The sequence below is a fragment of the Meles meles genome, chromosome 16 (genome assembly GCF_922984935.1).
Source record: "Meles meles chromosome 16, mMelMel3.1 paternal haplotype, whole genome shotgun sequence".
In the NCBI taxonomy this organism is placed as follows: Eukaryota; Metazoa; Chordata; class Mammalia; order Carnivora; family Mustelidae; genus Meles; species Meles meles.
Window position 1 is genome coordinate 25,644,508 of NC_060081.1, and position 26,587 is coordinate 25,671,094.

The 26,587-nt window shown below is 37.5% G+C and overlaps 1 protein-coding gene across 1 annotated transcript in view; it reads left to right on the plus strand.

The window, feature by feature from the left end:
• Positions 1–26,587, plus strand: part of THADA (THADA armadillo repeat containing) — a 326,156-nt gene that overhangs the window by 74,056 nt on the left and 225,513 nt on the right. Inside the window, exons 23-26 of the mRNA XM_045980964.1 lie at positions 2,601–2,733; positions 4,909–5,022; positions 10,121–10,243; positions 23,880–23,971. Of these exons, the coding sequence (XP_045836920.1) occupies positions 2,601–2,733; positions 4,909–5,022; positions 10,121–10,243; positions 23,880–23,971 (462 nt within the window). The remainder of the gene's footprint in view (positions 1–2,600; positions 2,734–4,908; positions 5,023–10,120; positions 10,244–23,879; positions 23,972–26,587) is intronic.

Genomic DNA, 26,587 nt, shown 5'->3' on the forward strand with positions numbered 1-26,587 from the left:
TGGGAAGTTTGGATTTAAGTGTTTGATTTGGTAACGGTGGGAGGCTTATACCAAGCTGGCGTTGTTAATAATAAACTAGAAAATTATGCCATGAAATTAAAGGCATTTATCTTAATTTTTTTTAAAGATTTTATTTATTTATTTGACAGACGGAGATCACAAGTAGGCAGAGAGGCAGGCAGAGAGAGAGGAGGGGAAACAGGCTCCCCGCTGAGCAGCGAGCCCGATGCGGGGCTCGATCGCAGGACCCTGGGATCATGACCTGAGCCGAAGGCAGAGGCTTTAACCCACTGAGCCACCCAGGCACCCCTTATCTTAATTTTTAAAAGATATACATCCAGTGATGGGAAGTAACTTCAGTTCTTATAAAGGTGTGGGAGGGTTACTTTTATTACGAAAATTTCAAACATTACATGAATGGATTATTTTTATTATGAGGAGTTTCAAATGTAAATTTTAAACAAATGATATATAAACATATAAAGCATATAAAAATTTCAAGCATATGTTTATAAAACATAGTGAAATGAACTGCCTTTACCCATCACCCATATTCAACATTTATCAGAGTTTTGCCACTCTTGCTTCATCTGTACCTTTAAATGGCCTGCTGAAATGTTAAAAAGTACATTTCTGATTTGTTATTTTCACACCTGTGTACTTCAGTATACATCTCTAAACAATATGGACATTGCTTCCACGTTCATAATGCCCCTGACACATCCTATAAAAACATATCCTTGGTGTCCTATAATCTCCAGTACATTTTTAGGCCCATGTTAAAACCTTTTTAAAAACCTTTTAAAAAACTTCTGCTTTAGAGTAGTATTATTTACATATAGTTTGTTTTATGCAAGACCTAAATAACTAAATTTGAGTTGCTGTTTGAAATAGTTAATTAGAGGGGCGCCTGGGTGGCTCAGTGGGTTGAGCCTCTGCCTTCCGCTCGGGTCATGGTCCTGGGATTGAGCCCCAAGTTGGGCTCTCTGCTTGGTGGGGAGCCTGTCCCGTCCCTACCCCACTGCTATGCCTCTCTGCCTACTTGTGATCTCTGTCTGTCGAATAAATAAATAAAATTAAAAAAAAAAAAAAAGAAATAGTTAATTAGAAACTGAAGTTGTTGATCTGATATCAGACTAAAGAAAAAAAATCCCACATGGCGCCTAGGTGGCTCAGTGGGTTGGGCCGCTGCCTTCGGCTCGGGTCATGGTCTCGGGGTCCTGGGATCGAGTCCCGCGTCGGGCTCTCTGCTCCGCGGGGAGCCTGCTTCCCTCTCTCTCTCTCTGCCTGCCTCTCTGCCTACTTGTGATCTCCTGTCTCTCGCTGTCAAATAAAAAAAAAAAAAAAAAAAAAAAATCCCACATGTGCTTCTAAGAGGTCAGTTCTCACTGCAAATTGGAAATCAGTTATCTTGGAGCACCTTGGGTGGCTCAGTCGGGTAAGCATCTGCCTTTGGTTCAGGTCATGATCCCAGGGTCCTGCTTCTTCCTCTTCCTACCTGCTCATGCTCTCTCTCTTGCTGTCTCTCTCTCTCTCTCTCTCTCAAATAAATAAGTAAAATCTTTGGGGGAAAAGAAGTAGGTTATCTTTCTACAGAAATGTCTTCCTCAATGTAAAAAAATATTTTTCCTTCGGACTTCATCCCTTTATTTTCATGTATTTTTAGTTAAATCCAGTTACGATCCTCCTAAAATAAGTGTCTACCACTGAATATACTATTTCTTAAGAAAATGTTATATAATCTGATAAGGTATAACGCTAAAAAATTTGGGAGGCACCTGGGTGGCTCAAGTCAGTTAAGCGTCTAACTTCTGCTCAGGTCATGATCTCCGGGCCCTGGGATTGAGCCCTGTGTCGGGCTCCCTGCTTAGTGGGGAGTCTGCTTCTCCCTCTGCCCCTCCCCCTGCTCATGTGCCCATTCTCTTTCTCTCACTCTCTCAAATAAATAAATAAAATCTTAAAAAGAAGTTTTTTAAATAAAATTTTCTTAAGCACTCTAGAGTAACAGTATAATAGAACAGAATCTCACTAACAGTAATGTCCAAATGACCTCAAAATGTTTATGCCAACTTGCTTTATTAATACTCCATTGGATTTGGTTGAAAATTTTGTGGTAGACCACATTTTGAAAGACATGAAAATGATAATTAAAATATACCTTAAAAATACACCTTAATATGTGTTTTCTTTGAGTGTAAATAATCTTTATAAAGGTAGAACATAAATTATATTAAAGTTTATTTCCTTTGTTAGAAATCTTGAGTTTTGCAGATAGATTATCTGTAGGAATTTCATTAACATCAAAAGATCAGAACATTTTGACTGTGGGCGTAAGCCATGGTATTAAAACTTATTTTGCAGACAGGACACATGTTTCAGGCTTTTGTAAGAAGCGGACTCTTTAGTAGTTTCAAACCTTAAGACCCATAATAAAGAGGAAAATAAGTGAAAAGTAGAAAGGGAGACAATTTTTAGCTTCCCTCCTTCCAAATTTAAGAATATTTATTCTTTTCTAACAATGTTGATGTGTATCCATAATTTGTACTTTTACCTTTTGGTACTTGGTTATTCCAAATGTTTGCTTTATATATGCCTTTCAGGTGCCCTGATGTGAGTCTGCAAAAGCTACCGGAACAGTGGTTATGGAATGTTTTAGAAGAAATTAAATGCAGTGATCCTTCATCTAAACTCTGTGCTACAAGGCGCAGTGCCGGAATTCCTTTCTACATACAGGTACTTATCCACAGGACATAGCTGTTTGTCCTCTGATAATTTGTTTATTTGTCTTTTGACAATTCCCTTGACATGTGAGTAAGCATATTGCATAAGGGACAATTCTGTCTTTTAAGTACTGTAGCACTCGTGGCTTTGTTGTATGTGTGGACGGTGTGTTCCCGTGACAGATCTGTTCTTGGAACAAACCCTCCACGAGGTCAGTCTTGTCATGTGAACAGAGAGGGTGGTATAGATTTCCGCCGGGTATGAAGTAGGCAGTCCTCACTGCTCACTTCTAGGAAGTGTACGTGTTACCTTTTTCTTTTTGAATTAGAAAAAATAGTCTTCCTGTTATTTCAAGACCCTTAAGACTCTCTGTAAGTAACGAGCAGTAGCAGTTTCTTCTGAATCCTTCCATAAAATATACGTCTTTGTTTAATATTCAGTCAGTCCAGGAAGGGGTGTGGTATAATAAAAGCAATGAAAATTAGTGAAACGAAATATTTTTTTAGTGTCCCTACTAGCATTTTTTCCTTCTCTTTCTCACTCCTTCCCCAAATTTCCAACGTCACCATTGTGTGACGACAGTGGATCCCACTTGCAGAGGCCGTTGACCTGATACAGAGATCTTTGAGGTAGTTCTGCTGCATGAATTTTGGTGACCTTCAGAAATGAACTCCTCTCTGATCTGATCCATTCCCCATCAGTTGGGTTCATCGCTTGCCTACAATTCATTCTGACCTAGTGTGTTTTTGCCTCATTCGTCTGTCTGAGGACAAATGTTAACACAACAGCAAGGTCTAGTTGCCTGTTTGTGCTGTGTGCTTATTCCACCTGTGGTTCCCCTCTAATACTAAATAGTGGTCACAGTGACAGAGCAATCAGGACATGCACCTTCTTAGCCCATCCTTGGGGAGAGTGTCATAATTATGTGCACAGCTCTTGATGGAACAGAAGCCATGGTTCCAAGGAGACATTTCAGTAATTACATATAACTTCCTTATTTATGTTAGTTGAGTAAGATCTAAATTATTAGGAAAATCTGCTCAAAGATGTCCCATTCCTCATTGCATCATTTACCAATAAATTATGTTCTCATTTTACTCATCTCACTTTATTTAGTGTTGACTATGGAGAAAAACTGCCCTACTTAGTTTATGAACTTAACTTTTGTGCAAACAGATATGAAATTTTTTTGAGTGGTCATTAGAAAAATAATATATATATGTTTTCTGAGCATAGATATACTATGATAAATTTTTCTTTTAAACTTGCCTATTTTGGGTCTTCCTCTATTATGGATTATAAGTATTTCTGAAGAAGCTGAGTAGCTTGAAACTTTCACTCTTGGGAGCTAGTAGCTCGTACAAATGAAATAATCCCTGCTACTCCTAGTCCTACACAACCACTAATCTATTTCTATCTCTATAGATTTGCCTATTCTGGACATTTCATGTAAATGAAATCATATAATATGTGGCCTTCCTGTCTGGCTTCTTTGACTTAGCATGTTTCAGAATCCATCCATGTTGTAGCAAATATCAATACCTCATTCCTTTTTATTGCCTCAGGTAGTTTGATATCCTATTTTTATGTTTATTGTGTATTAGCAAAATGTTAGACACAAAGTAAACGAGCAGCTCTTGAAAATTCAAGCATAGGACCTCTTTGGAGTTTATAGTATTTTCTTTTGCTGTGTGGAGTTTCCAGTGCTACAATTTGATACTCCTCCAGGTAGAGACTCTTTAGTAAAGAATTAAATAACTAACTAGCCTCCAGGGAGTTTCCAAATCCTTGCTAGGAATTTAATCCACAGACTTTTTTTGTCTTTTAAGTAAAGAGAATTTTCTTGTTGGTAAATTTGTTATAAAAACTGCTTGCTTATTGTATCTGAGACTTGCTGCCTAGTTGTGGTCCTAAAGGAGCTGTCAACAAGAGCCATTTTCTCAGCCTCTTAGAATTATATCGTTAACAAGCAAACCTGGAAATGACACCGTCACCGAATTTTTCTGATGAAGAATCCCAGGGATGGTGAGGTTAAGCTACTTGTCCAAGACCACATGGTTTAATTAACTTAGTTGACACCACGAATTTTTATAGGGGTATTTTGCATTTTGGGATTGATTCTGGGAAGTAGCAAATAGGTATATGTAAAATCAGAGCCCCGTTAATTTTTGCCTTGTTTTTCCATAGGCACTATTGGCATGTGAACCTAAGAAAGGCAAAATGGATTTGTTGAAAATAACAATGAAAGAGTTAATCACATTGGCTCAGCCTACAGATGACTCACGGAGCACAGTCCCCCAGGTAATAATGAAATATACAAAGGCTGCTAAGAAGGCAGTGATTTCACATCTTTGATGTACCAAAAAAAAAAAAAAAAAGAGTATCTGCTGAAGAGATAGTGTTCTTGAAAATAGGGCAGGCATTTGATGCTTGATCTGAATTTGTTTTGTTTTGTTGGCCTTTCCTATCTACAAAATAAATCATTGCTCTAGTTGATATATATTAAACAAAATGAAATATTTTTAAACTCTAGTGAAAACATCCAGTTTAGATATTTTATGATACTGCCCTTGCATCTAAAATTTTTTAAATGTATGTACTATCGCTTTAAAATTTCATGTGTGTTTCTTTGAGTTGATACACATTTTGTAGTTCAGTAGCTGATCTTTCCCTAAAAGGAAGTGTCTATCCTTTGGTATATTCATATTTTAATTTTAGCTAATATTTAGTCTCTTTTAATCACTGCTGTGGCTGGGTTAAGTGTGTATGAGTGTGTCTGTATGTGTGTGTATGAGTGAAAAGTTGGGGTCAGTAATCCTTGCAGCTCCACTCTACTCCATAATAGTAAATACCTTCAAGTACCTCTTGTCTAGGCTTTTTCAGTAAATGCTTTATAGTAAGACTTTCCTCCCTAACGGTAGGAGGCCCAGGCTAGGTCAGGGAACAGAAGACTGACACGTCAATCAAGTACAATACGTTCGCACATGTGGTTTTATTTCAGAACCTGTGGGAGGTGTCAAAGGGAGTCCATGGGCCAGAGTGTGACTAGTGGAAAAGGATGGGGTTTATTAGCATATGGCACTTTCTGTCCTCTGACTATAAAATGTGAAATATCCTTATTTCTTGCAAACTTTTAAAGTGTTACTGATCCCTTTTAAAAGTTATCAGTCTTAGATTTTTTTCCAGCAAAATGTGAAAAATACAATTCGGTTCCATTTTCCTAGACTCCTACTTAAAGAAAGTGATATTTTTTATGAGAACACCTGAAAATAATGGAGTTTAATTTTAAACAGTGTTGGATAATTACTGTCCTACTCTGCTTCAAGATCATTCATGGCATTTTAGTGGTCATTTTTATTAACTTGATAAAATGTAAAAACTTTGTCTCTGACTAGTCTTCTAGGCATTTGTTGATAATTTGCTTTCCTTCTCCCCTTCCGTGGTATATTTCTTATTATTTTTATTAGGTATCTATGAAACATTTCAGCATATAAAAATGTGCAGTGAACAATGAACATCCATGAAATCAAGTCAACCTGAAGAAGTAAAACTTGCTGATAGAATTGTATATGTTGTGGGCTCCTCTGCATCCCGTACCCCTTTCTCCCCTCCTCAGCTTTAATCACTAATCCAAGTTCCTCTGTGCACATTTTTCCTTCTTTTATGACCTTTTTTAAAAAACATAAATGGGGGGCGCCTGGGTGGCTCAGTGGATTAAGCCGCTGCCTTCGGCTCAGGTCATGATCTCAGGGTCCTGGGATCGAGCCCCACATCAGCAGAGCAGAGAGCCTTCTTCCTCCTCTCTCTCTGCCTGCCTCTCTGCCTACCTGTGATCTCTGTCTGTAAAAAACATAAATGGTATTATCCATACATCTTTTTATAGTTTGGGTGTTTCCAATAGACATTTTTCAAGGTGAGTGAGGTGTAAGTTCGTTCGTTGTAATTTCTTTCTCTCTCTTTCTCTCTCTCTCTCTCTCTTTTTTTTTAATTGATTAGTTTTAGAAAGAGTGTGAGTGGGGTGGCATGGGAGAGGGAATGGGGAAGGTGGAGAGAATCTGAAGTAGATCAGGGCCAAGCTGGGGCTTGATCCCACAATGGCAGATCATGGCCTAAGCTGAAACCAGAAGTTCAACAATTGACTGAGCCACCCAGGCGCCCCAGCTTCATTGTAATTTCAGAATGGCGTTTCATTATACTTAGTTTCTGCCTTTCTGCTTCATGTGAAATGGCGCTTCCCAGTTTTATTTCAGATTTATCTAATACCTGGCTAGCTTTAACATATTTTCATGTTTCATTTTTAGTCTTCTGGATTACTTCTGTGAATTGCTCATTTAAACACTTTCTGGGGAAGTCTGGGTGGCTCAGTTGGTTAAGCCGCTGCCTTTGACTCAGGTCATGATCCCAGGATTCTGGGACTGAGTCCCGCATCGGGCTCCTTGCTCGGCAGGGAGCCTGCTTCTCTCTCTGCCTCTGCCTGCCACTCTACCTGCTTGTGTGCTCGCTCGCGCTCTCTCTCTCTGACAAATAAATATGTAAATAAATAAAAAATCTTAAAAAACAAACCTCTGGCTGCCTTCAAATTGGTTATTTGCCTTTGTCTTGTAGGAATTAGGGTCTTGCTGTTTTCAAATGATTTTCCTGGGGCACCTGGGTGGCTGAGTGGGTTAAGGATCTGCTTTTGGGTCAGGTCATGATTTCAGGGTCCTAGGATCAAGCTCTGCATTGGGCTCCCTGCTCAGGGGGGCGTCTGCTTCTCCACCTCCCTCTGCACCCCAACTCCCCCTCTCCTGCTCGATCCCAGGACCCTGAGATCATGACCTGAGCCGAAGGCAGAGGCTTTAACCCACTGAGCCACCCAGGCGACCCAACAAAACCCCTTTTAGAATTTTGGTTGGAATTTAAATTTATTGATTTGTTTGGGAAAAATGACTCTGCACTGAATTTAAGCACAACAGTAACCAAAAAAATTAATTGCACTTGTACAAATCGTCAGCGTACAATATAATCTTTAAAATACCATTTATAGTTACTAGAAAAATTAAATCTCACAAAAATTAAATCTCACAAAAGGTCTATAAGACTTTTATAGAAAATTATTTTTAAAAATAATGGAAGACACCCAAGAAGATCTGAATAAATGGAGGAAAAAGCCATGTTCATGGACTGAAAAATTCAATATAAAAAAAGAAGTCATGTCAGCAATTGCTGTACTACAATTAATGACTTAGATGTAAATTCTTTTGGATTTTTTTTTTATGGATAAACATATCCTCAGTGAATAATGCTAAACATATTTTACCTCCTAATTCTTATTCATAGGACATTTTTCTTATTCTTTTGGCTGGACCCTGTAATATGGTTTGTATAGAAATGGAGATAGCAGGCAGCCTTGTGTTGTTTCTAATATTTGCTATAGGTTTAAATCTATCTTCTATCTCATTGAGGAAATCAAATTTTATTGAACGCTTTCAAGTGCCTTTTGAGATAAATGGTTCTTTTTAGAATTTGCAAATATGAAGATACTGATTTTTTTCATACAATACCATCTTTGCCTACAGGCCAAACCCACAACTTTGACATTTTTTTTAATACATTTTATACATTATACATTTTTTTAATACATTCACTTAAAAGTTTTTTAAAACTATTTTTGCATATTTTCACTGGATTCATAAGTGAGACCGACCTGTGGTTTTCTTTTTTCATGCTGTACCTTATTTTTTATGTAAAATTTTTATTGAATTATAACGCTACAAAGACATGTGTATATCATGTGTACACCACAGTAGAGTTCATGAGGTGAACACATTTGTGTGTAGCAAGAGACAGAACTAAATTTTAGCACCTGAAAAGCCTCCTCATGCTCCCTTCTCATCAGTACCTTTTCCCCAAGGGGGACCACTAGCCTAACTTTAACACTTTAGTTTTAGTTTTACCTATTTTTTTTTTCGTTTTAAATAAATGAAATCATACACTATACACTCTTTTGATATGGTTTCTTTTGACCAATGTTATGTCTATAGTATCCATCCAAATTGTGATTTATTCATTTTCATTGTTTTATAATATTATATAACTTCTTCATTCTTCTGTTGATGAACATTTGGGTAGTTTTAAAATTCAGGTTATTAAGAATAGTACTATTACAAATGTTCTCGTACATGCCCAATGGTGAATATATATGTACATTTCTGTTTAGTAGTTACCTAAGAGTGATTATTGGGTGTTGTTAACATACCATTTTCCCAAAATAGTTGTCCTTACTTTGTATTTATAGCCTGGCTATGCTAGACTGACAAAATAAATTTGGGAGTCTTTTCTTTAAATAGTTTATGTAAATTGGGATTATCTATTCTTTGAATATTTGATAGAATTCATACATAAAATCATGTGGGTTAATTTTTTGGTAATTGTAGTTATTAGGTTAGGGGTTTTTTTTGTTTGTTTTTGGTGTCTGGGTAGGATTTTTATCTATTGATTTCCTTTATGTAGTGCTAACATCTACCTAACTTTTTAATTTCTCCTTGAATTTGTTTTGATAAATTCTGTTTCCTGGAAAAGTGTTCATTTTTACTTAATTTTCCGAATTGATTAGGGTAGTGTTATTCATAGCAGTATTCTTACTTTTACTTTATTCTCTCGTTTATCTGTAGTCATGTCATCCTTGGTATTCTAACGATACTGCTTATTTTCTTCTCTCTCTTCTTGGTTAGTCAGAAGTTTGTTTCTGTTTCAAAGTATCAGCTTTGGGTTACTTTTTTCAGATTTTCTGCTCTTTTAAATTTTCTTTCTCTGTTTTGAATTTATTGTTCTTTATCATCTTTATTGGACACTTGGCATACTCATTTTTAGTCTTTTTTTTTTTTAAATAGAAGCATGTAAAGCATGCATTTGTTTTAAGTTCTACTTACAGTGCATCTGCCAAGTGTTAAAAAAGGGGTTTTTTTTTGACCGGTGTTTTTAAAAAGTATCAGTTTTAAATATATTGAAAGAAATCAGTTTCTAACTTAATTCCACTGTAATCAGACTATAATCTCTACGATTTTAATTGTTTGGTATTTGTTGAGATTTTTATTTGTGGCTAGGTTTGAAGTCATTTTTAAAAATTAAATGTTCCGTGTGTACTCAAAAAGAGCATGTTGTCTGTACTTGGTAGGTTCAGGATTCTGCCTATGTCCATTGGATCAAGCTTTTTTTATTGCATTGTTCAAATATTACTTTAGAAAAATTGACTCAGAGACTAGTTTTTTTTTATTAAAATCTGCTCTTTCATTTGTGGATTATCTATTTCTTACTGTAATTAAGTTATTTTTTTTTTTGAGGTTAACTATTAGATCTGTACAGATTTAGAATTACCATGGTCTTTGACCCACAACTGATTTTCAGATTTTTATTCTAGGTTCATGGTTTAAATATCCTTAGAGCCTTGTTCAGAGATACACGTCTGGGAGAAAATATTATTCCGTATGTTGCTGACGGAGCTAAGGCTGCAATTCTAGGCTTTACATCACCAGTCTGGGCAGTAAGTACTTTTGCCATTTATTTTCATTGACTTAATTATATTTCCAAGTAGGTTTTAATAAACGACTGTTTATCTTTTTTGTTGGCTTTTTAGCCATAACTCTTTGTTTTCTTATTGAAGTGATTGCTTTAGAAGTTTTAGCATATATCTTAAGCATCACAGTCAATCCTCAAGTGTTATTATATCACTTCCATTGAAGTATAAGATTTTGTAAGAACCTAATAATGTATACTTCTACTTCTCTCCTCCCAATCTTTGTGCTCTTTTTTTTTTTTTTTAAGATTTTATTTATTTATCTGAGACAGAGGTATCACAAGGAGTAGGGTTAGAGGGAAGTGTAGAGGGAGAAGCAGACTCCTGGCTGAGCTGGGAGCCTGATGTAGGACTTGATCCCAGGACCCTGGGATCATAACCTGAGCCGAAGGCAGATTCTTTTTTTTTCTTTTTTTAAAAGATATTATTTATTTATTTGACAGACAGAGATCTCAAGTAGATGGAGAGGCAGGCAGAGAGAGAGAGAGGAGGAAGCAGACTCCCCACTGAGCAGAGAGCCCGATGCGGGGCTCGATCCCAGGACCCTGAGATCATGACCTGAGCAGAAGGCAGAGGTTTAACCCACTGAGCCATCCAGGTGCCCCTGAAGGCAGATTCTTTTTTGTTGTTTGTTTGTTTGTTTGTTTGTTTATTTACAGCATAACAGTGTTCATTGTTTTGGCATCACACCCAGTGCTCCATGCAGTATGTGCCCTCCTTATTACCCACCACCTGGTTCTTCAACCTCCCACCCACCCCCCACCCCTCACCCCCCCACCCCGCCACTTCAAAACCCTCTGGTTGTTTTTCAGAGTCCATAGTCTCTCATGGTTCATCTCCCCTTCCAGTTTCCCTCAACTCCATTCTCCTCTCCATCTCCCCATGTCCTCCATGTTATTTGTTATGCTCCACAAATAAGTGAGACCGTATGATACTTGACTCTCTCTGCTTGACTTATTTCGCTCAGCATAATTTCTTCCAGTCCCGTCCATGTTGCTACAAACGTTGGGTATTCATCCTTTCTGATGGAGGCATAATACTCCATTGTGTATATGTACCACATCTTCCTTATCCATTCATCCGTTGAAGGGCATCTTGGTTCTTTCCACAGTTTGGCGACCGTAGCCATTGCTGCAATAAACATTGGGGTACAGATGGCCCTTCTTTTCACTACATCTGTATCTTTGGGGTAAATACCCAGCAGTGTAATTGCAGGGTCATAGGGAAGCTCTATTCTTAATTTTTTCAGGAATCTCCACACTGTTCTCCAAAGTGGCTGCACTAACTTGCATTCCCACCAACAGTGTAAGAGGGTTCCCCTTTCTCCACATCCTCTCCAACACACGTTGTTTCCTGTCTTGCTAATTTTGGCCATTCTAACTGGTGTCAGGTGGTATCTTAATGTGGTTTTAATTTGAATCTCCCTGATGGCTAGTGATGATGAACATTTTTTCATGTGTCTGATAGCCATTTGTATGTCTTCGTTGGAGAAGTGTCTGTTCATATCTTCTGCCCATTTTTTGATATGATTATCTGTTTTGTGTGTGTTGAGTTTGAGAAGTTCTTTATAGATCCTGGATATCAACCTTTTGTCTGTACTGTCATTTGCAAATATCTTCTCCCATTCCGTGGGTTGCCGAAGGCAGATTCTTAATGACTGAGTCACCCAGGTGCCCCAATCTTTGTGCTTTTATTACACATTTTATATATATATATATATATACACACATATGTATGTATATATATGTATGTATACATATATATGTATGTATGTATATTTATATATATATAAAATACACTTTTATGTGTATTATAAACCCATACTACATTGTTATTATTTTTGTATAAATTGTCATTTATTTCTTTTTTAAAATTTACCATTTTAACCATTTGAAAATGTGTAGTTTAGGGGCATGAAGTACACTTGCAGTATTGTGCAGTCATCCCCACTATCCGTGTTCAGAGCTTTTTCATCATCCTAAACAGGAGCTCTATGTCTGTTGAACAGTCTCCCCTCCTCTCTCTCTTCCTGCTGCCTCTTGTAACCTGTTCGGTTTCCCAGACTCTGTGAATTTACCTACTGTAGGCACATCATAAGTGAAATCATAGAATGTTAGGCCTTTTGTATCTGGATTATTTCACTTAATATAGTGGTTTCAAGATAGTATATGTCATAATTTCATCCCTTTTTAAGACTGAGTGATATTCCATTGAGCATATATTTGACATTCTGTTTATCCAGTCATCTGAAAAGAAACAAAAAGAAACATTTAGGTTGTTTCTTTTTGGCTACTGTGAATAATGCTGTAATGAACATTGTTATACAATTGTTATACAATTACTGAGTTTCTGATTTCAATTCCGTTGTGTCTATCATATGGTAATTCTATGTTTAACTTTCTGAGAAACGGCCAAACTGTATTCTGCAGTGGCGTGCCATTTGATTCTTCCATCAGCAATGCCCAAGAGCTCCATTCTCCTTACATCTTTGCCAACACTTGTTAGTTTCTCTTCTGTTTCTTTGTTTTTTGATAATAGCCATCCAAGTGGCTATGAAGTAGTATCTCATTCTGGTTCTGATTTGCATTTCCCTGCTGGTCAGTGATGTTGAGCTAGAAGCAGAACAACTCTTAATCTTTCTTTTGGATGCTGCGGACTATGGTATCAGAGTGTCAAGTAAGTGCTATAAATACACTCTATCAAAAGGTAAAAAACAACAACAGCAACAAAAACTGGGTGGCTCAGTCAGTTTAACATCTTCGGCTCAGGTCATGATCCCAGGGTCCTGAGACTGAGTCCTGAGTTGGGCTCCCCGCTCAGTGGGGAGCCTGCTTCTTCCTCTGCCTCCTCCCACCTCCTACACCCCCCCCATCTTGTCTTGTGCTTTCTCTCACTCATTCTCTCTCTCAAATAAATAAATAAAATCTTAAAAAAATAAAAAAAAACAGGTAAAAAACAAAGGGAAAAACCCCAAGTATTAAAATGGAGGAGGTTAAATATTGAGTCACCTTTTTTCTTCTTTTTTTGGCAATATGATCACTGTCCAGAAACTTTTAGACTGAGAACTCTAAAGATAGTAGACAATACTCAGGATAGTAGTTGTTGGATTTAAGACGGTCATCTTTCCTGATTCCTGGGAGAAGCACCATGAATTTACTATTTTCCTTCCGGAATAAAGGAGACTAACTTGTGGCTTGTGAGTGCTTGACATGTAGCTTAAAAAAAAAAAAAAAAAAAAAAGACTGGCAAAGGGAGAGGAGGAAAGAAGCTAGACCTTAATACATTACCTGCAGAATGGAGAATTTGCTAGAAAGGCAGGCCTTCCAGTCAGTGATTGGCACAAACCATTTTATAACTCTGTCATAATGAAAGGTCAGCATGTGGTAGATAGCTAAAGGCACAGACTCCCAATGTAAAGAGAAATCCCTAAGGTTGCCAACTTCTGCCTGGAAAATTGGGCATCTTCCTGTAAGAAAGATGAATATCTAAAATCCTGGCTAGGAGCATTGCCTAACTACTCCCGAGGACACAGTGATTACCCTCTGCATTTACAGGAAACAGAGCAGTACCTGTGTACCTTAAGTAGAGTCATAGAGATAGGAATGTGGCTTGACCATCTGGAAAACTAGAGATCATAAAACTGATTGCCAGAAATATCAATATTGTTTTCGTTAAGCCATGAATTCAAGATGAACAAAGACATGCTTTCAGAGAATGAAACCTGGTGACTTTTCCAACATTTTAGCAAAACTGAAAGTATCAAAAACGAGTGGCTCTTTTTTTTTTCAAAAAAAAAAATTTTTGAGACCTTTTAAGACAGTAACACATGTACTGCAGAAATTTTGAAAATAAAGAAAAGCGTAAGAAGAAAAGTGAAAGTCCCCTGTTTAACTACCTCATAGGTATAACATTCTGATATATTTTCTGCCTTTCTTTTAATGTGGGTTCCATGTATGTATAGTACTCAGATATACACCTATATCCACAGAAGACTGTGTAAGTACATATAAGTGCTCATGTGTAGTTTTATTTTCGGGACTCTTCCCTATTAACCCTGGTTTTGAAGAATTTTTTTTGGGTCTTTTCAGTTTGCTATACTAGAGGAAATAAACATCATAATGACCAATCCTTTGTCTTTAGTATATTGATTGTTGTGTTTTTTTCCTTATAAAAACTTAATCTAAGATAGGCCGAATTATAAATCAACATAGTCCATGAACGCGAAGAGGGCTTCATTTTAAAACAATTAACACTTACAACAGTTTAAAGCAGCTTACCACAGGATTCTCTGTTGAGGTCATTTAGAGAATGATTTTTTTCTGAACACATGTGAAATATGATTGAATTTACAGAAACCTAATTTGTGTACATCTTCTCAGGAATGGATGTTGGGCCTAAAGGTTGCTTTAGTACTTCTGACTTTCCTGTTTTTCCAGGATGGAGAGGAAAAAAACACACACACACAAGTGAAATTAACTTAATTTTGTAGTAAAGGAACATTTTTCCAATAAGCATCCATATATAATTTTATTTGTTTTTACACATTCCTCAGTCTTTTTTATTGAGACCATACAAGTTTTTTCGATCTCGGCCACGCCTTGGGCATTTTTAAAATACAGGGGTAAGGTATTGTGTCAACAAATTAGGCATTAGGAATACCTATTGTGTTGCAGATGCTACAGTAAACACTAAGAAATACATGGATAAAGAAGACACAATCATCATAAGGGCTGTCTTGTTGAAGATTTTCTGTGTGCGTGACATCATTTATTTTGAAAATCTCAGTTAATGCTTAGAACAGACTTGTAAAGTAGATTCTGTTATTATAATCCCCGTTTCCATATAAGGAAGACAAGGCTCAGAGAGGCAAAACAACTTTGTCTAAGGACATACAGCTATTATCCGTCTGACTTCAGAATCTGTGACATTATAGGGAATGATTTCGGTGTTACAGGAATACAGAGAAGGTGTGTTTTGCCTACCTTGTAGGCTTTTGGTCTTGTTCCTTAGAAAACAAAACTGGAAGTACAATCTGGATGCCAGGGTTTTATTGAATGGTACAAACCCCAGCAGCAAGAATGAAAGAATAAAGAGAAGAGGTGAGACAATGGAGGAAAGGCGTTACTGAACAGGTCTTGACCTTGCTGGAAAACTGAGCTAGTTGTCTGGTCACGTGATAGATCTTCTAGGCCATGTGAAACTACCACCTCTTGGAACAGTCCGTCTCCTCTCTCTTACTATCAAAGGTTAACACTTGAGGCATTAACACAACTTGGGCAGGGGTTGGTACAACCTTTGGGCAGGTGTGAGAAAAGGCAGTTCCCATGCCCTGTGATGTAGTGTGTCATCCGAGTCTGAAAATGGCTGGATGAGCCAGAGCCTCCATGGGTGTAGTTGGGACAGACCTGGGGTTTGAAACTGTGGCTCCTACTGCCTTCATGACAGAGTTTCTAAATAGGGGAGTGAAGGCATCTGATTGCTGTAGTTAAAAATGGAGACTCAAAACTGGCAAGACTTACAGGGAAGGTGGAAGACTAATCTGGAAGCTATTGTAGTAGTTCTGCCAAGAGATGATGATGGCTCAGAATGGAAAAATATTGGTAAAAATGGTGGCATGTGATGATCTTTGACATGTATTTTAACAATTTTTTAAAATATTTTATTTGTTTATTTGACAGCCAGAGATCACAAGTAGGCAGAGAGGCAGGCAGAGAGAGAGGAGGAAGCAGGCTCCCCACAGAGCAGAGAGCCCGATGTGGGGCTCAATCCCAGGACCCTGGAATCATGACCTGAGCGGAAGGCAGAGGTTTTAACTCACTGAGCCACTCAGGCGCCCCTGACATGTATTTTAGAGATGAAACTAGTTAAGTTAAAGAACCTGGGTGGCTTAGTCAGTTAAATGTCTGATCCCAGAGCCCTGGAATTGAACACTGGGTTGGGCTCCCTGCTTAGTGTGGAGTCTGCTTCTCCCTCTCCCTCTGCCCCTGTCCCCCACTCATCCTCTCTCTCTCTGAAATAAATAAATCTTTAAAGAAAAATTACGTAAGGGTAATTTACAGGTATGTATGTGGGAACCGAGACATTTCTGGGCAATCTTTTTTTTTTGTTCAATGACTGGAAAACCTGATCTTCTTTCCCTGCATCCTCATTACAGGGCAGCTAACTTATCTTCCCAGCTTGCCCAGAAATTCCACTGAGTATGCATTTTAACATCCTACTAAGACCCACACTGGGCTTATATTTCTATCCGGTATATCCTTAGTTGCTTCCCTTAGGCCAACTCTGGTCTACAATATGCAGTGGGTTTCAGAGGAGGAAAAGGACCCAGGAGCACGGCCATGTGCATACTCTATGCTCTGTTGGCCCCAGCATGTCCAGGGTCTCCAGTAGTTGTGAGTTTGCCACAAGGAGGCCAGGCTGAAGGCTGTGTGGTGCTTAAATCTAGCCCTGCTCTACCTATTACACTACAGTCCCAGTACAGCTTTGCTGGATTACAGATGAGGGATTTAGGACCTAAAGTTTTAAGTGTCTTTTTCAAGGTCACATAGCTAAGAAGGGATGAAAGACAAATAAGAATCCAAATCTCCTTGAATTTTTTCAGAAAGTATTTCTTTCTACTGTAAACTGGCGCCATGTACACTAGACAAAATATTTCCTATTACACACAGATCCCATTCTCAGGGATGTGGCCATATATTAAGGGTGAAGGTGTAATGTTTATCAGTGACTATACCACATAGTGATTACTCATGAGAGGCTCTGCATTTATCATTTAAAACTATTTGTCAAGGGAGCATTATATTATATAAGAAGAGACATACATACATAAGGAAAATGTATTATCTATATATATACATGTCCACATGTGTACACACTTCTACACACACACACACACTGCTTCGTGAAACCTAATTTTGATTTCTTTTACCAAATCCTTCTATATTCTACACAAGTCTATGTGGTTAGCTTTTTCATGCTAGAAAGGAAAAGTATATGTACTTAGTGAATAGAAGGGAAAAAATTGATAGCCATTGTAACTGAATATCAAGTCTTTATCAACCATATGTTGGGGGCTTGATGGAGAAGGTGGTAAGAAAACAGGAAGGTTTTCTGGTATTTTCCTTATGATAAGGATTAATTATAGCCGGAGTTATTTGGCAGCCGTTCTGTTCTGTCCATTTTTCACTTTACTACTGTTTTTTCCCATTATTATTCTCCTTTTTACTTGTATTCTCCTTGATCCATCCTTCCCAAGCTGGGCTTATTTTCCTTGTTGTTACTATGAAGAGTTTTTTCAAGATATATTGGCGCCGGTTAATGACCCTACCCACATTGATAGGGTATCAGTGGTTCATATAACCATCTTCGATCAGTGATTTAGGAGTTGGTAATGCAGTTTGTCAGTCTGTCTCCACTCTCTCCCAATTGTACTTCTACATAATTTCCTTCCTTTATTAGCTTTATAATGGATAGGGACAAAAATATGGACGGAATATTAGAAAATAAAAAGGAGAACTTTAACCAGATGTCTTGGAACCATTTATACTATTATTGCAAAACATAGGGACACTCTCCTTTCTTAAGGAACCAGTAGTGTCTTCCATGCTAGTTATTTCTCTATATTCACATTTATGTTTTTAATGTTATGCTATATAACTTCTACACATTTAAAATATCGAGTATATATTTCAACACATGAAAATCAACATAATACACCGTATGAATAGACTGAAGGACAAAACCACATGAGCATCTAAGCAGATGCAGAAATCCAAACACCATTTCATGTTATAAATGCTCAGTAAATGCTCAGCTAGGAATGGAAGGGGACTTTCTCAACCTGACAGAGGATGTCATTGGAAAACCTGTAGCTAACAAACCTGTAGCTAACACTGATGGTGAAAGACTAAAAGCTTTCCTCCTAAGATCAGGAATAGGACAAGGATATCAACTCTTACCATATGTATTCAACATCGTACTTGAAGTTGTAGGTAGGGCAATTAGGCAAGAATAAGAACTAAAAATCAACCAAATTGGAAAGGGAGATGCAAAACTTATCTATTTTTCAATAACGGTCTCCTATATAGAAAATCTTGAGGAACACACGGAAACACTCACACACATACAACACCATTAAATAATTAATCATTAACAAACAAGTTCATCAAGGCTGTTGGATGCAAGATTAATATATAAAAATCAATTGTATTTTTATACACTAGCAATGAAGAATCCACAAGTGAAATTAAGAAAAGATTCCATTTGTCGGGCTCTCTGCTCTGCAGGGAGCCTGCTTCCTTCTCTCTCTCTCTGTCTGCCTCTCTGCCTGCTTGTGATCTCTGTCTGTCAAATAAATAAAATCTTAAAAAAAAAAAAAAGAAAGGATTCCATTTGTATTAGCGTCAAAAGGAATAAAGTACTTAGGAATACTAAGTACTATTTAATAAAGTAATATTCTATTTAAGAAAAGAAATATAAGACTTGTATGCTGAAAATTACAGAAAATTTTTGGAAAGAAATTGAAGAAGGCTTAAATGAAGTGGAAAAACACTTTATGTTCATGGACTAGAAGACCTCATTAATACTGTTAAGATGACAATACAATGTTAAGACGACAATACTCCCCAAATTGATCTACAGATTCTATCTATATTCAATATATATTAAATATATCAATATATAAAAATATATCAATATATAAAAATATATCAATATATAAAAATATATCAATATATAAATTCAATATATATTAAAATCCCATCTGAATTTTTTGAAGACATTGACAAAGTGATTGTAAAATTCAGATGAAAATGGAAGGGACTCAGACTAGCCAAAACAACCTTGGGAGAAAAAAAAGAGGACTCACATGCTCAAATTTCAAAACTTAGGACAGAGGCAACAGTAATCAAGATAGTGTGGTACTGGCATTAGAATAGTCAGTTATAAATCAATGTAATAGAAGTAAGCATCCAGAAGTAAAATCTAACATTTAGTAAAAAAGACAATTCAGTGGTGGGAAGAATAGTCCGTTCAGCAAATGGTCCCGGGACAACTGGATGTACTACATGTGGAAGAATCAGCTTGCTTCCTGTCTTAAACCATATCAAAAAAATAACTCAAAATGGATCAGACTCCTACATGTAAAAGTGAAAATGGTGAAGCTTTTAGAAGAAATTAACTGTCAATCTTTGTGACCTTGGATTAGGTAACAGTTTCTTAGGTATGACAGCTAGAGCACAAGCAGCTAGAGAAAAGTGATAAATTAGACTTGATCAACATTTAAAATGTCTGTGTTTCAAAGGATACCATCAAGAAAATGAAAATACAACTGAGAGAGTGGGAGAAAATATTTGCAAATCATGTATCTGATATTTGGTTAGTATATAAAATATACTAACTTTTTTTTTTTTCTTTAAAGTAGGCTCCATGCCCAGCATGGAGCCCAAAATGGGGCTTGAAGTCATGACCCTGAGATCAAGACCTGAACTGATGAGATCAGGTTGGATGCCCAACCAACTAAGCCACCCAGGTGCCCCAGAATATATAAAGAATTCTTAAAACTCAGTGGCAGCCCAGTTAAAAAATGGGCAAAGAACTTGAAATTATTTCAAGTTCAAAATTATTTCACATAAAAGATATGTGAATATGTTACAATAAGCAAAAGAAAAAAACAATATTTTTCTCATTATTTAGTAGGGAAATGCAAATCAAAACCACAATGAGATACCATTTCACATCCATTTAGAATAGTTATAATAAAAAAGATGGACAATAACAATTACTGGGGAACATTTGGAGAACTGGTGAAATCGGAACCCTCATACATTGCTGGTGCAAATGTAAAATGGTACCATCACTTCGGCAGGTCCTCAAAAGTACAGTTACTGTTACTAGGGGGAGAGTCTGCATTGTGTAAATGGAGATCTTGGTTCTTGGATTCCCCATGAAAGATTTACATGAGGATCCGTGCTTGGATCAAGACAGCCAGAAGGAAAGTAGCAGGCACAAAGCAGTTTATCAAGGATGTTACACTCTCAAGGTGGGAGATTGGGCAGGTTCAGAGGTCGCAGCTATACTGGGATTAGGGCTATCTTTTCTTTTTATGTTTGCATAGGTTGTAGGTCACAGCTAGGGCGGTCTCCAGCTGAGGTTGTTTCCAGTCTTCTAAGGGACTTCTAGGGAGGGGGAGTTTTCGACCCTGCAAGGTCCTTGCGGTAACTGCCAGGGCCATCTTTTGCCATGGGGATAAATCAGGGGTGGATTGAAGAGACCACGATGTGAATATATTTTAATAAAGCTATAGGTTACCCTGGGGGCAGAGATTGACGAGAAGAGCGCATGTTCTGCACCTGTGGCCCTTGGTCTGTTAGCCCTACCGTGTTGGAAGCTGTGAGGCCAGGATGTTAAAAGCCACAAAGTCAGGATGTTGTGCCCCAGGCTTCTAATGTATCACCTCTTTGTCACCACCTTTGCCTCCAGCTCGTGTCTGACTGCCTACTCTGTCATTACCATATGACCCAGCGGTACCATCTCTTCCTGTATACGCAAAAGAAATGAAAACAAACACGTTCACACAAAAAAACTTGTAGTGTTCATAGCATCATTATCCATAGTAGCCCCCAAATGGAAATAACCCAGATGTCCGTCACATGACGAGTGGATTATAAAAATGCGGTATATCCATGCAATGGCATCGTATTTGGCTGTGAAAAGGAGTGTCCTACTGAGACATGCTGCAGCACGGGTGAACCTTGGGAACAGCTAAGTGAAAGAAGCCAGACAAAAAGGGCTGCATATTGCATGATCCTGTGAACATGAAATGTCCCGAATGGGCAAGTCCATAGAGACAGAAAGTAGATCATTGCTTGCCTGGTCGGGGAGAATGCGTAATGACTAATAACGTGTATAGGGCTTCAATTTGGAGTAATGACAATATTGTGGCATTAGGTGGTGGTAGTTTCCTGGTTTGTGAATATTGTAAAAACCACCAACCAGTACCCTTTAATATGGTGAATTTTATGGTATGTGAATTTTATCTCAAGAAAAGGAAAATTAATTTTCTTTAATGTCTTAAAAGATCATTACTTGGTGGCCCTGGGGGGCTGGTATGGCATTAACTCATTATTGTGCAAACTGGTAAATTTATGCGTAGTAATCCAGTCACAGGGTAACTAAAGAGCAGATGAGGGGAAACTTTACTTTCTGAAAGTTGTCACTAATTAATGGTAGAATATCACCATGTTGCTACACCTACTGAAACAGGCAATGGTGACTGTTGGCTGCTAATGAGGGAACTTGATACTGAGGGGATCAGACTACTACTGTTGGAACCCTCAGATCTCTCTTAATATTACTGGAAGACTGGCTCCTGCCTCCAGCTTACTGAGTCAGACAAGGGATTTTCTCTCTGGCTGTTCCCACTCGCTTCGTAAAGCAGTCCTCTAAGTTTTGATTAAGGGGTGCCTTGGCACTTGTGCCCTTTCATCTCCCGGAACTCAATTTTAGCTTGACCGCATCTGGCAGCCTTCGTTAGAAGGTTTGGTTTAGGGCAGGATGGAATGTGTGCTTCTATTTTTCTTTTTTTTTTTTTTTTTTTTTGGTTTTTTTGTGTGATACCTGAGAGAGGGCAGGGTTTTTATATGACTTTACCAAGCCGTCTTAAACCCAAGATCTTTGGACACTAAGTCAGTAGACCAGGTGAGAGATAATCAAGATCTGGACTAGGGGATGATCTAGATCATGGCTAGAGGCCATGTTCACAGTGTAACAGGACAGATTGATTCGTTGTTTAGGGATATTAGGGCATGTGGTAGGTGCTTCATTAATGTGTGTTGATTGTGGAATGAGCATATGTGAACCTGTCCAGTTTTAGGTCTCATTGCAATATTGGTATGAATTACTCCACTTGGGTATGAATTGTAGTCCACTCCTAGAGTTAACCATGCGTGAACTCAGTCAGCCTTGGGCTTCTAGAGGAGAGGTTGCAAACCAGTGGCGGATAGGTCAAATCTAGCCTACAACTATGTTTTATTTGGCCTCCTCGGTGTTTGTTGTTGTTGTTGTTGTTGTTTTCCTTTAATTTGTTCCCAACATTTCAAAATAGTGAGATTTCACATAAAAACTGGGTTTTCTGGCTTCTCTTGAAAAGGCAGATCTGGCAACACTGGACTTCCATCCCCTCCTGCGACTCAGTGGAAGCTGAATAGTGACCAAATTAGTCCTAGTCCTGAGCTGCCCCTGCCACTCGCTGGTCCCTGTGGGCATTTGAGTTTGTGACCCTTGCAGCAGTGGTTGCAGGCAACTATATGTAAATCTTCCATCGTTACTTTCAATGACCTTTCTTCTTATGCTGCTGTTTAAACATACCATATGATTATGAATATAGGTTCTGTGTCGGCCATAAGGGTGTCTTCTAGATATTCTCCATAGGCTGGTATCGTGCTTACACACTGTAGGGAACTCAATATGTATTTATACATCTCTGCTCTGATTTGGCAAGGTAATCAAGGAGGCCCAATATGCCGTGGCATTCCGGACAGTTTTATGATCCAACAAAACATCTTGACATATTAGTTTGGAAATATATATCTCTATTATTACATTTTTAAAAAAGATTTTATTTACTTGTTTGTCAGAGAGAGAGAGAGCATGCACAAGCAGGGGAGAGGCAGGCAGAGGGAGAAGCAGGCTCCCCTGCTAATAAGCAAGGATCCTGATGTGGGACTGGATCCCAGGAGCCTGGGATCATGACTGAGCTAAAGGCAGACGCTTAACCAACTGAGCACCCCAGGCATTATTATTATTATTATTTTGAAGAAATGACTTATGTTTATTAATGATAGTTCCCTCTTATTTTTTTTTAAAGATTTTATTTATTTATTTGACAGAGAGAGAGATCACAAGTAGGCAGAGAAGCAGGTGGGGGGGGGGGGAAGCAGGTTCCCCGCCAAGCGGAGATCCCAATGCGGGGCTCGATCCCAGGACCCTGAGATCATGACCTGAGCCGAAGGCAGAGGCTTTAACCCACTGAGCCACCCAGGCGCCCCCCCTCTTATTTTTTTAACCAGTTGTCTCAGATGAATATAGGGCCAAAATTCATTAAATTACTACATTGTAGAGTTAATAAACAACATTTTGGATATTGAGTATTTTCTTGGCTGTATTAATTAATGTGGATTGAGTAAGGTCTTATAAATATTTCCCATAGGTAAATGATCACAGAAAATAAGTAGAAAGAGCTGAGCTCTTTCAATATCAAGGGATATTCCTTGTCAGAAACAGTACAGGAAAATGAATTAAAAAAAATAAGGTTATTTGATGATTCAAGGACAAAAAAATAAAATAGTTGGTGGTAATGTTAGAAGTACAGGAAAGAGCTGTGTTGTGTGCATGTGGTTGGATTACAGGGCTTAGTATAAGAGGAAGTCATTGATTCAGTTACTATACAGTTTTTGAAAATTATTCCTGAACACAAACCATATTTGCTTTAGCCCCACATTAGCCCATTGGGTAAGGACTTTGAATGTCAAGTTTGAACATTGTAAATGTTGGTTTCATGCCATGTATATTTCTTAACCCTTATTGTGCATTATTTTTACATTAGGTGAGAAATTCATCCACACTTCTTTTTAGTACCTTGATCACAAGAATATTTGGAGTTAAAAGGGGAAAGGATGAACTCTCCAAAAAAAATAGGTAAGCTTCATCTAATGCTAACTTTACTTTTTACAAAATATTGTCCAGGCCAAAAATAATTTTTGGAAATTTACTTACTTTTATGGATTCATCTAGAGCATAAAACTATTAAAATGCTATGGTAAATTAACCTAGGCTGCCAAATTCTAAGCTCTTGGGCAAAAATACATACTGTTTAAATAAGTGGACCTTTCAAAGCAACAAAAATATAGCAAGGTAGCAAGGGCTGAAATGTTGAGCTTGTTTCTCAGGGCAGCAGCTGAAGTTTTTTTCTTTCTTTGCATTTTCCGGTATTCCTGAAATGTCTTTAATTGCTTTTTCTTGATGTGCTAACCAAGTAGTAGCTTGTGTAGTATCTTTGCTTTTTTCTGTAGCCAAGGGGAGCAGTTACAGATAGATGCTGGCCACACGGAATAACCAATGTTTTTTTTTACTTTTAGGTCTTCAGTATTATGGTTTTTCTTTAAGATGTTTTAAGATGTTTAAGGTTTTTTTAAAATGTCTGAAAGGAGATTTATTAAAACCCTTTAATGATGCGTCATTTTTAGGTCTAAAGCACAAGTCCCTTTTGTTGGTTTTTAAAGAAAAGTTTTGAATAGTTGTTTCTTCAGTACTCGGGAAGATTTGATGGTAGTCTAGTGGCTTGCAAAAGTTGACACTAGATGTCACTGTCGTTGCATGTTTACTTACTTTCTTTGCTTCCTTTAAGATCCAAATAGGCCCCATATTTTCTCTTAATGATCTGTAGATAAATAAGGCCCTATTCCTCTCCTACCTTAAAAGTCTGATAATCACACTTTTAATTTAGGTTTTAAGCTGTTACTTGTTAAAATATTTTCTTGTGATGGAAGTGAGTTTTAGGAATTAGAAAATGTCATGAAATATATTTTATGATGCACGGTGGATAATTCTAATGAAACTTACTGATAGTTCTGAATTGTCATTTAAATTGCTACTTATCACCCTATGAAATTTAACAAATATTTAAAAAGAAACCAACAGCTATAAGGATGAATTCCCTGAGTATATTCAGGAAATACTGAAGAGTTGTTGTTGTTGTTGTTTTAATCAAGTTGTTTTTTTTTTAAAAGATTTTATTTATTTATTTGACAGACAAAGATCACAAGTAGACAGAGAGGCAGGCTGAGAGAGAGCAGGAAGCAGGCTCCCTGCCAAGCAGAGAGCCCGATGCAGGGCTCCATCCAAGGACCCTGGGACCATGACCTGAGCTGAAGGCAGAGGCTTTAACCCACTGAGCCACCCAGGCACCCCTCAAGTTTTATTTTTAAAATAATGCTAACATTCCTTTGAAAGGATGATTACAATTTTTACTATTTAGCCGGTTTCTAAAGAAGTTCTTCCTCTCAGTAGTTTGAAATCACTAATATTTTGTTTCTCCTTAGCTTTCTTTATTTTGTTAATAATTCTAAAAAGTATTAAGGTTTAAAACAGTTTGGTCATGTTATAAGGCCATGATAAATAATGGCATCAATAAAGTATGAGATAATTAACAGTGAAATTATTGTTTAAAACTGAGCATGACAGCGAAGAAATGCTTTTTTCCCTTTTACTTTTTAGAAAGTGAGTGATTCTCAGATGTGTATACAGATTTTACTATGCATAGGAGAAAATCATCAGATAGATTCCATTTAGGTTACATTTGAAGGAGGGTAGAAGGTTAACACAATGAAATCACACAGCTTTAATCGTTTTGCCAAAGGCATGCTGATGGGAGCTGCCATTATGAATTCATTCTTCTTAGATGGGGAAAGTTACAAAATATGTAACTTTCCTAGAAAGAGGGAAATGGAATATTCATATAATTGTTTTGAGTGAAGTTGAAAGGTGAAATGAAGGAATTAAGAAATTACTAATTTTTTAAAAAATGTGATGAACATGTTTGGTAAGAAAGAGCCTTTATTAATCTGAAGATTGGTCTATATCATTATGTATACAGGGCTTCTGTTCTCTGTTTAGTTCTTAAAGAGTATGGAAGTTTCCTGGAGTCCACCAGATTTGCTCTTCAAAACCTTTAGTGTCTTAAATTAGCTGTTATTTGTAGTGGTTATTCTATTCTATTATGTCACTTTTTAAAAAATGTTTATAGCCCTGTTCCCTACAATATTAACTCCCTGAGGGCAGAAACTTTGCCATCTACTCTGTGATATATAAGGGGTATTTTAAGAATACTAGTAATAATGAGGGCTTGTTGATGGTTTATTCAACTATCGAATAACTACGCTCAGCTGATGAGACGCCACAGGCCAGTTAAGTCTACTTTCACAGCCACAGATTGTTCTGCACATGGTTTCGCAAATGTATGCTCTTGGTCAGAAGGGAACTGGTCATAAGAAGAACATCTGCCTTTTCCATCTAGTGAGAAAAAAAATGTCTATCTTGGAGTAAACAGACTTGGTTTCTAGGCATTTTGTTGCCGCTAGAGATGACCTTAATAGACTCCCTTATCCTCTCTGTACTTCAATATCTCCACCTATGTAACAGGAATAATAAGATCTGTGCTCTGTACTCGTAGGGCGGTGGTGGGGATTAAACAAATGATTAACCGTTCATTTTTTTTTTTTTTAAATGTTGGAAGTTGTAGACCTGGGTGGCTCA